Here is an 18,229-nt window from a genome sequence, read left to right on the forward strand (position 1 = left end):
TGAAATACTAAGAACCAAAACAAACTGATAAAATATCGACTTGGTTGCAGAAACTGGAAAAATTACAGAAATCTATATGTATCCCGTCAGTTCTGCTGAAAGACTGAAAATATCTTTAAAATACATTTTCTGTCTATACATCTGTAAGTGTAGAAAGATATGAAATAATCATTTAATTTTGTAACTTATAAATAGATAAAAGTTTATAAGTTTAAAATGCATGTTATCAGGATTAACTATATTAAATTTTGAAGTATTAACTTTATACAAAGTTGCATATAAGCATCATATACTAGTATAAGTTAAACAGGAAGAACAATGCACATGATGCCCTTGTCTCAGGGGCTTGGGAGTACGCCTTTCAGCTACGCCTCTCCAGGTTGTTAATGCATTTTGTTACACTCTGTAATGATCACTGTGAAAAAGTTTAAAAGTTGAATTTATTTTTTTCCACATAAGATAAATGGTTCAATTAATGAAGTAAGTATTACAATTAAAATTCTGTGATTTCTCCATACAGGAATGAATGGCTCATTCACAACTCAATCTAAAGATGTCATCTCTCTGGAGACAAACTCTGGAAGCATACAGAATTTTACATACAGACTGTCAAAACTGTACCAACTCTTTTCAGAAAGATTTTTGAGTTTCTATGTTACTAGTCTGGTTCCTTGCAAAAACACTAACTCACTCAATTTCATTGAAACATTTGTACTATTTCGTACTTGATCTGTTCAGCAGAGCCTCCAGATGTTGCATTTGTGATTGCCCAGGCAGCTTCCTTCCTCGTCCGAAACTCAGCTGTTTGCAAAATATTTATTAGAGCTGGAAAGATATGGGCATCGATGACTGTCTGCAAAAAAGAAATGACATGTCAGGGTTATAATAAAAATTAGAAATAAATTCCTTGTCCTGAGCCATTTAATGCCTGTGCTCAGCACCACACATTAAACAATGAAACTTTACTTCTCAATGGGCAAAAATCAGTTTAGAGCTTTACATTCAAAACCCTAATTATCACTGGGGTTAGTGTTTATCCCAAAGTAATTCATAATATGTTCAGACTGAAACTATCAGCGTATCTAACATGCAACTTAATTATACCTCGACAGCAGGAGAATGGCATATTTCCCTTATTTTTCCAGGTAATGAACCACTCGGATATTAAGTCAGTAAACCACTAAGTCATTAAAATCCCCCCTAAACAGAAAAAAAAAAGTTCATAAACCTGCATGTGAGATACTATATTTTGGCAAGGTTAGACAACAGAAAAGAGAGAATGTATTGTACGAACTAAGAACTCCTCAAAACAATATATTTTTTCCTGATGAAAAGACAAAGCAACTGATGGTTCAGTAATATGGTTAACTGCATAGCCCATCAAACAGATACAAGTCAAATGAGTATTTAAGCAGCAGCACAAAGTTTCTAGTAACTGCCCCTGGAAAGAACCTTTTGCAGTAAAAAATAAAACCGGTTCAGTTACACACCCACCACAAAGATCTGAAACACTTTCTTTCATAAGGGTAACTGAAAGAAACAAGAGCTTACGGTTGCATTTTTAAATCAACCGTTTAATAAGTACGTCATCACTGAACCAGTAACAGCAAATTCAAAGAAAGACAGATCCTCTGCGAGGAGCTCTACAGAAAGAAACAGACCACATCCAGCATAAATTTACAGGCAATTCACTGAGTGGACAGTTACCCAGTGAAAAAAACAACCTGCTGACATTTCTTTTATTCTTCCTGTTTATCTGGGCATCTACACTGCGTGAACTCTTAAATCCATACCATACTGTGCATTGGTTTTATCAACAGTCTCTCTTACCACAGAATCTGCAATTCTATAAAGGCAATTTGTGGCCCTCAACTAAAAAGAGTGTATGAATTTAAAAACTATCACAAAATAAAACTCAACAGGAGTTGGATAAGAAAAAACTTTTTCTTACATTTTTCTTCTTTCTAGGATTGAAAGGTTTCATATTTGCATTAGATTGAGGGGAAACGTTCACTAAGAGTGACGAGATTCAACATGAATCCTTTTTCATTTTCTGCACTGCTTAGAGGTACACAGCACTATAGCCTCCACAATCCTGCCACCAAACTTTACCCTCCCAAAGGACAGCAACTTAAACAAATAGCAATAACGGAATATAAGAAACCCAACACTGGGCTTTCATAACTCTCTCACAGGTATGTCTCTTGGCTTCACTGATCATAATGCAACTTCTCTGGAATCTAGGGTAACATATTTTGAAGGGATGCATGCAAGACTGCAAAAATTGGTACAATAATATTTTAAGATACCCTTTGTCTTTGCTGAACCTTTTGAAAAGTATTGCTTCTTAAATCCCTCTTCCCAAACGAGAACTTTTACAAGAGAATTATTTACTTATAAAGCATCTTCTCAGAACAAACTTCTTTAGTAATCAGAGAAAGTTACACAATAGCATCCAACTAAATCAGCACATCTTAGCCAACAGGCTGCAAGTATTTTAACTTTGATCACCAAAAGAAAAAAAAATACTTTAAAATATTTCAATTTAGACCTGTAAGAGGTGAATAGTAGGGAGAATCCCAGAACAAAGGGCACTAGCAATGGTATGGTAACAAGTGGGAAAAATAGCAAAAGATCTTAATTCTTTTCCTCCAGGCTCATTAATTTTGATCTCTTTGCTTCCATGAAAAGCCTGGTGGATAAAAGCACTCTCCTGAGAGTGGCAAAACATGCATTTGAACTTTTTCAGAAGGAAATGAATCCAGATCTCTTGGGTGAATGATCAAACTTCTAAGCTATTGTATAAATGCTTAAAGGCACCTTGTTCACTGCCTGCTGTATCACGAATTCAGCTATCTTTACCCAAGAACAGGCTAAAAGACCACAATGATTACTACAGCCTTTGGAAAGGTACTTCATGCAAGGAGACTGGCTCAGGAGAGAAAACCAGTAGTCATTAGACTTTTACCTTTCCCACTGCTTAACATGGGTTAAGTGCTGTCACCACCTCACTCCAGAATGAGTCCCAGTAAAATGCACTTAACTATCCCTCTATAGTACAACACGGTTTTTCAACTAGCAGTCTATTGACAGTTGAAAATCACAGGCCTTGTATTTGTAACATAAACATTAACTAGATCAGAAAATAGCTTGCTTTGAACTTAATATCTTCAGTGAATTTTGGAGGTTTAGTTAAGCTCCAGTAGGGAGAAAACAATAAAACATTAATAAAGAAAACAATAAAACATTGAAGAAAAAGTGCTAGCAGCATCTATTATTTTAAACCCCATGTTTACAGCCTTTCTTACAGTGGTTACTCTTGAAATCAAACTAGAATACACACGGACTCCGAGCTCTGACATCTTATGTGTGAATTATTACTATAGAAATAAATTATGTGTTCCTTTCAATTAAATTTACTTACACGATAAAATAGTAAGCTACTGAAACAGATTGTTGTTGTGTTTTTTTGTTTTGTTTTGTTTTTCCCCTTGAAGAAAAGCAAACTTGAGACAGAGCAACACCCTAAAGGATTGCGGTAAGATGAAATCCTAAAATTGATGATTTAAGTGTTGATTTGAATTACTATTTTTTTAAAAATCCTATTACCACAGTATGTGCATCTGGCATGGAAATGTGCTGAAAACTAAAGTAACGCAGTGAATATAAAGAATGCTCAAGATTATAGTATCTTTCAAATAAAATGAACAGTGTTAAGGGATTTCAGTTCAATAACTTTTTAAAAAATGATAAAAATAAAAGATGAAAAAATTTCAAGGTGTAAACTAAAGACTGACACACAAACATCTCACTCTGCCAGCTGTTCAAGTGTTCCACTATTCCCTGAAAAATTACAGGTGCCTTGGCCATTCATATGGACAACTGCCTCATACTAGCTATAACGTAAAAGATATTAAAACAGTCTTTCTGAACAACTGATGTATGGTAACTTTCTTATTTATCTATGCCTTCTAAAGGTGACTGAAATTTTTAAAGGAGTCTGATAACAGCAGGCTAACAGGATAACAAATTTAAAGAAACACTCCAAGAAACATGTCATTTTTAGCAGTTCACATAGATTTTTCAATCCAAATCACTGTTATGCTCGCATATAAGAAAAATATTTTAACATCCTGCTCCAACAGCAATCAAAAGCAGATGCACAGGAAAATGTAAACTCCTGATGTATTTCATGTTTTTAAATTCAGTTGCAGCAATAAGTTTTAGTTTGACTACACCTATAGGAAAAGATATGTGCTCCTTTGTGCAGCACCTAGTCATTACTCTTCTGTCTCTGCCTTTGATGATCTTGCTCAAAAGCAAATAATCCTTCCTTATTCATCTTCTCAGATGCCACTCATGTTTCTACAGCGTTCTCTATGTCCCTCTACCTGTCCCTTAGTCTATACAGTTGCACCTCATACAGAATCAAGTTGACATTTTATGGTCCTCCTTACCACCCATTTCATTTCCCACCATGTCCTCTGAAAATGGATGTATGTACAGGACAATACTGAAGATCTATACCAAAACCAGAATAACTTTTTTTTTTCTATTTATCCCTCTCCTTAAGATTTCAAATATTCATGTTGATTTTAGGCTGCTACTGAGCACTGAGGCAGCATTTTCAAAAATATGTTATAAACTTGTTTTATGCCCAAGAGCTAATGCAGAGCCCATCCTTTAAAAAATGAAACTAACACCGAAATTTATGACCAACTGCATCCCTTCACATTTGTTGGAACTGAACTCTGTTTTGACTCATAACTGAGTCTTTCAGAAAATTAAACTGAATTTGAATAAAAATCTGAATTTTCAAATTTAATTTGAAATTGAAGTGTAATACCCAGTCCTTTAGAAAATCTGGCCCTCGCTTTTGAAGTATTTTTGTTTTAAAACAGATGGCATTCCTGCAGCTCTGACCCTCCAAGAGGGTTGTCTGCCTCTTTGAAATATTTCATCCTTTTAATTTCTTTTAATCAAGCTTATTCACTTCATAATATTTGATTTTAAAGAGCTGAGACAGATGAAAATGAACGTTCAGAATTTTATTACATCTGCATGGATGCTGAACCTAACTACAATATAGTCATGGTTAGGGAGCAGCTCTTCAGCAGCAGCATATTAAATCAGTACATGAATTGGTCAATACCAAACAAATTTGCTCCTCTTCTTTGGGTTCCCACAAATAAATCACTTATGGTATGCAAAAACACACATATAGTATACAAGCGTCTACACATGACTCACCACATGCCTGCGATAGCAACAAAGTCTTACACTGTGATTGTGTTCTGCTCCTGCAAGCTCTCATTACCTTTAGCAATTCAAGATTACAGTCACCACCCTATCTGGCAGCTGTGAGTATAGTCCTACTACTATGTTCTCCTCCTCCAGGCTGGGAATTTTAGTTCACAGGGGTTTCTCAGTAACTTGTGATCCAGTTACGTTGTTTACAGATTCAATTTACAACTGCTTTCTAAATGACCTAGCAAATATTGGAGGCAAAGCCACTTCAAATGATGGCATATGAGCACAAACCTGCTGCGATATGAGTCAAGAATGAAGCACTTCAGATCTCATTTCTAATGGGTTTATGTTGTTGACACAGACACTAAGTCCATATACTCCAAGCTGTGTATAAAGTAAACTTTATACTAGTTTACACAGGTTGCTATTGCTCTCAGGAAGAGCCTGCACTATAATGAACAGCACTGTGCTGAGCTGTCTCCAGATTTTAGGGTCTGTCCTCCAAAAAAACGGTAATACGCACTGCTGAGGTTTTCTGACAAGAAATGAATCAAAGGTATTCTAGCTGTGCTACCCTCTATATGGTGTGACGTATGGATGCACGACATATGGAAGCCTAACAACAGTTTTACTTAAACAAACTTAAACCTAAAAATCACTCATCTCTGACTTTTGCTGGTCCACAGACAAACAAACATGACATTTTCAGCAACACCATATTTTGCTCCTATTTGAGAGGCTTTTTATTTTTAAAGCCCTGCCACCACAAACAGCACATGAGGATTTGAGACCATTTGTGCAAACTAAGGCATGAACCAAACACATTTTATACTTAAATAATTTGATAGTTTGCCTGTGTAAACTGCAACTCTGCATGTAAACTGTGGTATTCTTTTCCCATGTCCTCAGCCTTACTCTGGCCTTTTTGGAGAAGTTCTGACAATTCTCAGCTTGCATCTTTACCCAGTTTGTAAAAATGCATTTCATTCTAGAGTTTCTAGAACTGATAGGCAATGTAGCATTTGCTACACTTGCTTATGGCACATTTCATCAAGGATAGGAAACCCTAAAAAAGAAAAATACGGCACAGATCCTGTTGCTACCATATGTAGCCGTATTCAGGTTTCCAGATGCTCTTGTGAGAATTTAAGGTATATCAGAAAAGAAGTGATAAGTTTCTTAACCTGTCAACAGGAGAGAACTCCTATGATGTCTTCACTGTCAGATATGGAAGATTGTATCTGGTGTACTGCCTTTCATAGCTTTTCAACAGGTTGCGTTTTCTGAGGCATCTGATAGCCTTTCATACCCTTCAGAAGGGTCGACAGTCAGGATTTAGCTTCAGTTGTGCAGTTCTCCTTCTGATTCCCAGGAAGATGTAGTTCCCCTTCTCCCTGACTGGGGAAGCTATCCACTGAAGTACAGCAAAGCTGTATACAAACTAGGAAATTAACAAACAAAAACTATACTTAGTGACAATCATGACTGCATCAGGATATACACATCCATCCCAAACCTTAAAAGCACAGAAATAAAGAGGGGAAAGACTGCTCTATTCCATCACTTTTCTGTTGCCTAAACACTGTTGATAACACACTCAGAAAGGCTTTCACTTCCACGTTTGGTGAGGGAAAAACAGAAAAACACTCCTGTGTTTTAAACATTAGATACAAACAAAGTTCAGTACACATTTCATGCATGTTAACTTACATTGCTTTAACACTAGGAAGAGTTTACTTGATTGTGTTTGAGTGCAAATCTAATAGTGATAGGCTGCTGTCTTATCTTTTAGAAATGGCAGTGAAAGCCTTTGGAGTGTGCTAACAACGTTATAGGCAGTATGAAAGTGGAAATGGATATAGAAGTCCTTCCCTCTAACTTTATATTTCTATACTTCTGAGTGGGTGGATGGAGGAAGTGTAACCCAATGCAATCTTAAACAACACTAAATATAGCTCTGTCTGTTAATATTGGTTAGGTAAATATACATTAGATTTACTGAAATATTTCATTTTCTTCTTGGTGTGCTGAAGTGATGCTTAGAGTATGGTTTGAGCACTACCCAGAATTTCCATGGTATTCAAACATCCTGACAACTCTGGAGCAACAACCCACTCATTAGATCAGCCTGTAACTTGTAATAATGTACTTACTATGCAAAGCAGATATTTAACTTTCAGGAAATACATTACCATGGAGTGAACTTTTTTTTTTTTTTACTTGATTTCTGGCTAAAGATTGCGAGCAGTCAAAATCCAGTTAATACAGCACAGACTGGAACAGATCTGGTTACAGTCTGTAATCTGCAGTAGGAACTACTGAGCAATTTAGAAGGACTGGGGAGGAAGGAAAATAAATGACTTAGTTCAGAGCTGCATCTAGTATTTAGAATTCCTTCTGTAATGAAGGGCAATTCTCAAGAAGTGATATTTTAATTCATAGTAATGTGTGACATTACCTTTGAAGTTCATTTCTACAAAGTAAATGCAACATGGATGAAATAGGTCCATCCATGCACTTAGTAAATTGGATATTCTTCACAGATGGGAATTATCCCTTGTCCTCTCAGCTAGTGAAAACAGCTTCTACTCTATGCTACATTTTAGCATAGGACCATGTTCAAGAAGCACTTTACCAAAAGCATATTCCAACTTCAGAAACTATTTTGAAGCATTTTTCAGCTCAAGCATTTACAATGATCGGCATGGAGTACGAGTTATCTGAAAGAATAGCTCAAAGAAGGAAGTTTGTGAGAAAAGCAGGCATATCAGCTCCAGAATTGAAAGGTGGTTTTATTACACCTTGTACCTCACATGACAAAATCTATAGTCAGACTAGACTTTAAAGAATTAGAGCTTTTCTGGAACCGTTTTACACATCCGTGATGAGACTTTCAGCATTCGATAATCACTGCAATCACACTTGTAATTGCTAATATTTACTTCTAAGAAACAGTGGCTTCAAGATCTCCGATCAAACATGTTGCAAACATTTTCAAGCATCCTTTACTTCACAACTTTCCTCTAACAGGCCTCTTTCTTCGGTTCCAAAAACCTAAGCCTCATGATGAACGTGATTTGCAAAATGTCCCAATTATCAGGATAGTTAACTCCTGCTCCAAATAAGAAGCACTTTTTTTTTTTCTCCAAATCTCAGCTTTACAGCTGACAATATAGATTGTATTGGTAATGCACTTGGGAGAGTCAGTATTTCGCTACATAGCACATGTGTGCTTAGAGTTCAAAAGTAGCTCAATTGCTCTGAATTAGGCCTAGGGGATTCTCGCATGAGGAACTACAACTTTCACTTTTGAAAATTTTTTTTCCTTTTTTTTTTTTTGAATTGAATGCAAACATGCATTGAAAAACAGGCTTCCAACTTTGCTTGTGACGTAGCCTAAGGCGGCTATACTTAAAGCTGAATTTCTTTAAATCTAAATGCATTTTGATGATGTGGCTGACTCTACATTTTCTTCCTGACACAAGAATACCAAGAAAGAGCTTCTTCCCAGACAACAATAACTATTTTTCTCTGCAAAGCAAACGGGTTCTTCTGTACTTCTAAAGGATCACCAGCTAAAAATGAAGGTGCAGTATGAATGGCTAATAGCATTAATTTCCCCATCTTTGCCTTCCCCACCTCCCTTTCCCAAGGCATAAAACAATTCTATTCTGTTCTCAGTAGAAAGAGATCTCACCTAAACTGGTGATGAGGCATTCTGAAACCTTTAAAAACTACTGAACACACATACACAGATGTACCTAACAATTTTGTTTAGCTAGACTACCTAACAAATTTGTTTAGCTAGACTAGGCAAATTTTGTTAACTTTAACAAAAGAGATATTATCACTTTTTTTCAAATAAAGTTGAGACAACAGCTGAAGAGTCAGAGGTTTGTAAAGGGTATAGTTAAGATTCCACCTACTCCTTTACTTTTAGATGTCTGAGCAGTGCGCATCAGCTGTACGAAAAGTGTCTCTCCTTGTTAGAACAGTAACTCCTTCACTTGAACAGGATGATGTGATAAATTGAATACTTATGTAGAAGGCAGAAAAGCAAGTGGATTATTGAAATAGCTTCTAGATGTACTATAACAAATTACCTCTAGAACTCTTCACGATTACATCTTCAGTAGATCGCGAATATGAAAACAGAGATCCTGAGGTTTTGAAAAAATGCTCTAATAATGAACTTTACTTTCTATTGCCACTTTAGATACTTGTTTCTTTATGGAATGACTTTATGAGTATTTCTAATTTTCTCAAGATCTTCTTTTTCATAGTTTGCACCACTTCTACGTGATTCTGTATCTTAAAGCACCTCTGACAGAATTGGGGAAAACAAAATTAAATAAATGTGCTGGGCTGGACTGTTCCACAGAACTCTTAGGCTCCCCAGAGCCTCTTAAGTTTCCTGGGAAAAGCAAGAATAGCCTACTAGATAGAAAGAAGGAGGAGCAATATTTTCTAAGGTAGTAACAGCATGGATAAGGCAGCCAAAAGATCCTTCACTGCAAGAAAAGCAAAGGCAAAAACATTTTTACCTTATTACAAGTGGTAGTAACTACCTTCTTGGCACTGCTAATTGTACAGCAATTAGAACTGCTGATACAAGAAAAAAAGTGATGCAGTTGCTGATTTTATACAGTGCTTTTTCTTAAATATACACCTAGTCCACAGTTCTAATACAAAAGTGACAGCAGAACTAGAATCGAAATTCTTGAAGCTCTACCAACATTAGATCAAGTGACCAAATCCTTTTGAATCTGACAAAAAACATGATCTTCAGCGGAAAGAGTAAAATCTTGACTGAGAAATGTAAATACAGCTGTAAGAGGTTTGTTTGCTCTCTGTTCCACCTTAGTCACATCCTTACTGTACATCTTTTTCATCTGATGTTTTTCAGCTCATAAGTTTTATTTTCTTGCCTACTTATTTTTTTAAGATGAGTACCTCTTAAGTTAGATAAACATTCACACTTAATTCCAGGAAGCTTAGCAGAGACTTATCTTCCTGAAAAGTCTCATCTTCATTTCCTATTTTTTCTGAAAGATAGATGAAGACCTCTTCAAGATATTAAGATGTTATGTTGCCCCTTAAGCAGATGAACATTGTTCATAAGGTAGAAGGCATAACTAAACTGCTGCAAAAGCCACCTGCAAAGCATGTATCAGGGCATCATCAGGGAAAACAACGCAGCTTTTTTCACAATCTCCTGCGAGATTTCTGCAAAAAGAATTCCATCCCTTTGGTGAAGAAGCTTAACCACTTCATGCTAATTCTGCTGATATAGAATGAATAATCCAGAGCCATCAGATATAAGAACAGCACGTTAGACTGCCTTCTAAGGAAAAGGACATGACAAAAATATCTATCAGTCACTTCTGCCAACGTAATACGGACTTGGATTGCTTTCTGCCTGGTTACTAAACAGTGACAAAAATATTTCTAAAGCCTAATATTTCTGCTATTCTTTTCTATTTCTCAAAGATCAGATGCCTTCAATTGGACTTCAACACATCCTCTGCAATCCCTGAGAATACTCTCTATATCCTGTGAGGGAGAAGAGCACTGAGAAATGTAACTTCAGAAAAATTAAGTTTGATTTATGTAAGGAACCTTCATTCAACCAACTTGATGGGAACCTAGTACATTTGTCAGATGCAGCCTGGTTTCACTACAATATTGTTTTTCCACCAGTTCAAAGAATTGTAGAATCATTCAGGTTGGAAAAGACCTCTAAGATCATCTAGTCCAACCCTTAACCTACTACTGACAAGTCCACCACGAAACCATGCTACTAAGTTCTACATCTCCACACTTATTGAAGGCCTCCACGGATGGTGACTCAACTACTTCCCTGAGCAATTCTGGAAAAAAATAAGGAAAGTCATTCTCCTTGAAAGCCAAGCAAAAAGTTTCTTAGTATGGCTGTTATTAAAACTTCACATCCAGGGAAAACAAAAATGTATTTAGCAGTTTCTTCATCTCCTAGTCTAAGAAAAAAAAAACCTCTCTGTAGAGATGGTCAATCTCTTGTTTGTACCACTGGGAGATGAGTCCCGGGACTTCCTCCTGGATGGCTGAACCTAAGTTCAGATTCTGAACAAGTACGTGGTCTTTTGGAGGCCTAATTGTAAAGATTGACATAAGGGACTGAGACTTTCATTTGCTTGTGTGCGCTATCATGTAACACGACAGGATTACAAAATTTGGTACGGCCAGGAAGGACAAACCACAGAGCAACATGTTAGATATCCTCTACTACTGTTCAGTCTAATAAAAAGTATTTTTTGATTTGGCTAAGCACAACTGCCAGTTTTAGGATTTATAAAAATATATAGTTATGACTAAAGAAGGTATTTACAATGTAGTTGGTCCATATCTGGTGGTGAAATCAAGAAACTTCTAAAGTTATTTGATTCTCAAAGTTTGTAGCTTCCTTGTTTCTTACTTGAGGATTCCTATAACATAATTGTCAAAGGCATGACGCAAATTATTTAAAGCAAGCTTTTCTTGAGGTTAGTCCGATTTCGTCATTCTCTAGCATTACTGTCTACCCCCCCCCCCCCCCCCAATCTGTGGATGATTATGAAATTAAATAATTCTAAATTGCATCTGAGAGATGACTGAGGCATTGAAATATTCTAATTATCCACAAAATTTATAATACACTTCTGCTTATAAGTAAATACATATCTATGTAATTGTGTACATACAACACAAAAAATAGTTTACCACCTGATATGTTCTTTCTAGCCCGCAAGACAAAAATTACCAATCATAGCTGAAAAGGTTACCTGGATCTGGGCTCTGTTTCCAGCTGTTATATTAGATATTGTCCAGCAGGCTTCCTTTTTGATAGATTCTTTAGGGCTGCTTAGCAAATGCAGTAAGCTCTGCAGGGCAGAACAGTTGAGAATTACCTGAATACGAAAGAAAAAAAAAAAATCACATCTTAGAGGAAATTTAGAATAGAGAATTAATTACATGAAATAAGGAATGCAGTATCTTCAAAAGCTAGAAAGATATACCGTCAAGATAATTCCCAAAAAGCTTTATTTTAAATAACAGAGCAAAAACTAAGATAAATGTTTGCATTTTATATGCAGGAAAGCTAATGAGAAAAACAACTGAGTAGTTCAAATAATACAATACATCTTCATTATCACCTGAACATACCAAGATACTGAGACCATTACGATCAACAAAAATTAGACACCAATATTTTCCTATATTCTGGTCTTCCATGCTTCTGCACATCTGGAAGCTCCAGCTACTTCTGTTTTCTACATCAGCTGGCACAGCAGAGCAGATAATTGCCAGTGTTGTGCCCAATGACGTGAACGGGCAACTCTTGATGCAAAAAAAAAAAAAAAAAGTAAAAAATTGGAACTTCACAGAAGAGAAGGTTGTTTTTTGTTTTTTTTTAAATGTTAATTAAATTGCCATATCCTAAAAGAGTCAAAAATCTGAAGAGCCTACCAAGAAACACAGTAATTTTGCCTTGTAGAGTGAAAGCAGGCAGCTTACAAAGACCTTGTGATACAAAATTTTTTTTGAGAAATTCTTCAGCCTGCTTGTGAAGGTGAAAAGGATGAGAGAGTCAAACTAAGTAATGGTGATAATTTCTAATCTTGAAATCTGTGGACTGAATTCCCTTGCTTATCACTCTCTCTCTATCCACCCCCTACTACCTCCTCTCAAACTCTTCACATATACCTAAAACTTTCCATGGCAAATTAAGAATTTTAAAAAATGAGAAAAAAAGAAAAAGGTTATGGTTTAGGATTTTCTTAGATATACACTGGGACAAGAGGGGTTAATTTTTTCTCGCACATGCCATCTTTTTTTTTTTTTTTTTAAATCTCCAAACACTGGCAATTATTAATAGTTGGAAGTGAGATGTTAGGTAAAAGCAGGTTTGTTCTCTGAGGCTGTACACAAACCTTTTTTTGTCAACTGGTGTGTATGCTGCTCTCATATTCAGAAATGTATTGACTGTCAAAGCTGGGCTCTTCCTTCTCCCTCCAAGATCTGTTTACATGCAGAGATTTCAGTGTGTGTTCTGGACCCCTCTTTAGCATACAACATTGTCTGCATGCAGGATCATCAAGCTATCTTCCTTTAAATATTCTTTAGAATTTTAGGAACACTTAGGTATGCTCTTCTTTAAAAAAGAGCGTGCAAAGGAGTTGAAACATTTTCTTGAATTGAACTCTAAGATTTCAATTTATGAAATGCACTGTTTAATTATCTGCATTACACATGATTTAGTGATCCCTTGGGGTTTTACTTAGAAAAACAACACTATGAAATCACAAAGCACTGCTCATGAGCAATCTGCAAAACAGCCACTGAGAAAATACAAAAATGCCAATACAGTCCAGCTACTCAACAATCAAAGTACCAACAAAAAAAACATGTTGACCTCCTCCAGCACTACTGACAAGATATTTAAACATTATCTTGCTGCTGACTAACTCATCCTTGTCTCTGACCTCATTGTCAGAGAGCAACAAAATTCAAAAGGATACACTTATACAAGCCAAGAAATTAGCATTGAACAAGCCTCAAGGTGAGGAAATTAGATTTTAACTTCAGAATAATTTACACAGAAGAAGCAATTCAATGCTTTGCATGGGGAATCACATGCTTTATGCATCTACACTTGACTGAAAGCATCTTTGCCTAAATTCTTCCAATCATCTCACGCGTTTAGCTGCTACCACTGGATGCTACCACTGCTATCTCCTGGATGTCCATCTCACTTCCTCCACACTGCACTCCTCATTTGCAGCTACCACCGCTTCTTGATCCCACTTCTGCCATCAGCATTAAAGTCAACAGCCCACCACAACAAGCCTGTTTGAGCCTGTGATGTCAGTCATAGAATCACTGAACGGTTTGGGTTGGAAGGGACCTTAAAGATCATCTGATTCCAACCCACCTGCCATAGGCAGGGACATTTTCCACTAGAGCAGGTTGCTCAAAGCCCCATCTAGCCTGGCCTTGAACACTTCCAGGGACGAGGCATCCACAGCTTCTCTGGACAACCTGTTCCAGTGCCCTACCACCCTCATAGTAAAGAATTTCTTCCTTGTATCTAATCTAAATCTCCCCTCTTTTAGCTTAAATCTGTTACTCCTTGTCCTATCACTACACTCCCTGAAATCCAGTTTGGTTGTGCATTTGTCTGACAGCTCTGCATCATATAGGCATGCTTTTTGCACTTAGTTTGTGAACTAGAGATTGATACTAAAATTCAGCAAAGTGTCAAAAGCAGTAGCCTACTCTGTACTTTGCTTTTTTCTCACCAACTGAGCCTGACAAAAGGATGTCAGAATGCACAAAGAAGTGGGAAAACTTTAACAAAAGGTTCAACGGCTGAAGCTTATAATGGGATCTTCTGCTCTGCGTGTTAAAAAAAAAAAAAAAGGTTGCCACCAGCCAGTAGATCACAGGTGACATGTATGCAAGGCAAGGACTCTCTGCTCCCACTGATCACAAAAACTGATAGGAGCCACCATCTCTTAAAAAGCCTACCAAACAGTAGGTTGAAAACCTACTAGTACCTCTGAGGCATCAGGTTCCTGGCTCCCAATTTAATCCCAACACAGTGGTGGGAGCCACTGCCTCCTACTTCTCCAAGAATGTACCCAGATTGTGTTACATACTATCCAAAATCTGACCACTCTTTTTTGGTATATTCATCATAGAATATGTTGACACTGTTACTGGTGTCAAAGGCAACAGGCCCTGGATAGTCCCACCATGCTACATCATTCAGCACAAAATTCAGCACAAGAGGCAGACTAGCGTTAAACAAACCAGAAAGGAAAAGAAAAATGCACAGAGTATTGGACAGCTACATCAGAATCCCAGACACAATTATATAAGAATTAACAGCAGTTCAGGACTGAAGAGAGAACCTAAGAAAACCAATACGTATTTTGAGGCAACTAGTGTCAATCTTTTCACTTTCAAACTTCAAAAGGAACGGGAAGAGATGCTTGTGAATAGGTTTTATCAGGTTAATCACTATTAACAAAAAGATGAAGAGGGGTACAATACAAGAGAAAGTGAATCCATACCTGGGTCTGGATATCATCTCCTGTGACTATGTTCCCAACAGCTCGTAAGGCGGGAGATACTACTTTGTAGTCGTTGTGCCTAGAATTACCAAAGAAAGACTGAAGTGTTAACCATCCTGAATTGTCATCATCTTTACCTCCTCAAGGAAGAAACATGAGCTAGGGGAAAACTTCCTTGCTAAGTCTGACTTAACTCATCACCTGAAACAACACACACTTTGATTTTAAACTAATGGTAACTCTTTCTAGGGTTAGATATCAATTAGCAGCATAAAAATTCAAATATGAGATTAAAAAAAATACAAGTACCTCAGAATATAGGCATCTTTGGGAAAAAAATCAGCTTTAACTATGGAACATGCCTAATGTAGCGTGCACAAAGGCAAATAATGAGACAGAGGAATAAAGTCCTCTGTAAACAGCCATTTAATCATATTCTGCCATCATATGCATTCGCCCCTGCACTGCATCTTCCCATCATCATCGTTAAAATCAGAACTGGAAGGAAAAAGTAAAGATTTTTCTCTTCTGAAATGAAAACACTTCTTTATAAAAAACATACCTTACGTAACACATTCTATTCATTAATTCAATGACAGATTAGCTTTAATCTAACAAGCCTTAATTGCCTTTTTAATTTACATCGTTGAAATCTACTGTTTCTTGGTTTTAGGTAAATGTTACAAAAATGCATCTGTTAGACGTGGGAAAATGTCTCAAGAGCAAAACTAGGACAGAAGTCCCATTGTTTCTGTTACTCATGAGTGGAGACAGGTAAAATTATAAAACTCAAATCTTGTTTTTTAGAAAGTTATTAAATTTCAGGATATATCTAATGCTTCCTGTTGAAGCAACCTTGATTTTAGGGAAAGGAGTGAATAATGCATTTGCTTAGAATGAATTTCTTACATTAGCAGTTCCACAAGTCTTCTGCAGACTCCTGCATCAATCACAGCCTGGATTTTATCATTAGGGCCATCAGACAAATAGGACAAAGCCCAGCAGGCATCAGCTAATACATCTGTATCATTGACAAAGAGCAGCCAGGAAAGCACACTGAGACAAGGTGAAACCTGTAAAACATTAAGAATAGATACATACGTTACACAATTAAAAGGGCAAGAATATTTATTAACATCAGTTAATTCTGTACATGGCAATAGAACTATGCACTGGCATCAAAAGCAGCATGGCCAGCAGGTCGAAGGAGGTGATTCTCCCCCTCTACTCTGCTCTCATGAGACCCCACCTGGAGTGCTGCATTCAACTCTGGGGCCCCCAGCATAAGAAGGACATGGAGGTATTAGAACAGGTCCAGAGGAGGACCACGAAGATGATCAAGGGGCTGGAGCACCTATCCTATAAAGACAGGCAGAAGGGGTTGGGGTTGTTCAGACCAGAGAAAAGGCTCTGGGAAGAACTCATAGCAACTTTACAGTACCTAAAGGGGATCCTACAGGAAAGGTGGGGATGGACTCTTTATCAGGGTGTATAGTGATAAGACAAGGGGGAATGGTTTTAAACTAAAAAAGGGAAGATTTAGATAAGACAATAGGAAGAAGTTCTTCACTATGAGGCCAGAGAAGCTGTGGATGCCCCATTCCAGGAAGTATTTAAGGCCAGGCTGGATGGGGCTTTGAGCAACCTGACCTAGTGGAAGGTGTCCCTCCCCATGGCAGGGAGGGTTGGAATCAGATGATCTTTAAGGTCCCTTCCAACACAAACGATTCCATGATTCTACAATAGCAAGGTCATGTACTATGAAAATTTCAGACCTCTGTAGCATTTCTGTGCAGGGCTGTAGCTACATAAATAGGGAGGAGCAAGTCAGCAGAAAAGCACTATGAGAATTCTTCAGCCTCTACAGTACAATATCTGGCAACTTTAACTCATAGTCGTCCACTAAGATGTCATACTTCGCACTAAAGCAGCCATGATGCAGAGTTTTTTGTTCTACTGTGCAATGGGCATCTCTGATACAGGAACAACAACAAATTAACTAGGAGGCAGCAATATCAAAACAGTGGTGTTGTGAATATCTGCCAAAAAGACTAAAACCAATAGTTTGTAAGAAGCCAATACATTGTATCAAAGAAATTCAGAAATGTTTCTGGTATAGTTTAAGCTTCACCACCTTTATTGATTATTTGGACACCGCCACCTCACGACATATTTCCTTTCAAATATTTCTTACCTTGGCAAAATCTGGAGGAGGATTTTTTCCTCTGCAGAGGTTGGATAGAGCCCATACAGCATTTCGGGTCATGGTGAGACGGTTCTGTTTTGAAAGCAATCTAAAACAAACAGAAGTTCCAAGCTTTACTTTTTCAAAACCAAAACCAGGCAACCCAGAAGGGTCAGCCACCTGATTCATTCACACGAACTCAGGTTTACGTTTTAACTGATGGAAGAGAAAAATGTGCTAGAATGTTTTTCTATAAAAATACATCCTGAGGAAAATTATGCTTGATGGCTGGATACTAACCTATATGCCAGACATGTGAATACTAGTATCCTGGCAAGAACAAACACTATTACACTAAAATCATGTTCATTTAACTTTCTAGATGTTGACATGGCAGATTAACAGTCAAGAGGCACAGGAATTGTGACAAAATTACTGTAAGTGGATGTATAGATAGTTTTGAAAAATACTCTCTTGTTGAACGGCCATTTATGTGTCAGTCTCAGTCCATCAGCTCTACTATAGACTTTTCTTTGTTAAGCTTACTAGGGTCTGAGAATAGAACTTAAGAGAATACTTACGATCACCTTTAAGGTTTCCCAGACGTTTACAGCAGTCACATATCTCACAGCAACCACAGTTCACAGACTTTCTGTGCACAGTGGTTCCAGTCCCAGCGTAAGTCTTGCCCACTGGGTTC

At 37.2% G+C, this 18,229-nt stretch overlaps 1 protein-coding gene across 1 annotated transcript in view; it reads right to left on the reverse strand.

The window, feature by feature from the left end:
- The window catches only part of KPNA1 (karyopherin subunit alpha 1), a 56,460-nt gene that overhangs the window by 6,158 nt on the left and 32,073 nt on the right, over positions 1 to 18,229 (reverse strand). The window contains exons 8-12 of the mRNA XM_035569596.2: positions 17,539 to 17,638; positions 16,254 to 16,417; positions 15,345 to 15,423; positions 12,051 to 12,176; positions 726 to 853 (exon numbers count right to left, since the gene is read on the reverse strand). Of these exons, the coding sequence (XP_035425489.1) occupies positions 726 to 853; positions 12,051 to 12,176; positions 15,345 to 15,423; positions 16,254 to 16,417; positions 17,539 to 17,638 (597 nt within the window). The remainder of the gene's footprint in view (positions 1 to 725; positions 854 to 12,050; positions 12,177 to 15,344; positions 15,424 to 16,253; positions 16,418 to 17,538; positions 17,639 to 18,229) is intronic.

The sequence above is a fragment of the Cygnus atratus genome, chromosome 1 (genome assembly GCF_013377495.2).
Source record: "Cygnus atratus isolate AKBS03 ecotype Queensland, Australia chromosome 1, CAtr_DNAZoo_HiC_assembly, whole genome shotgun sequence".
NCBI classification, from domain to species: domain Eukaryota; kingdom Metazoa; phylum Chordata; class Aves; order Anseriformes; family Anatidae; genus Cygnus; species Cygnus atratus.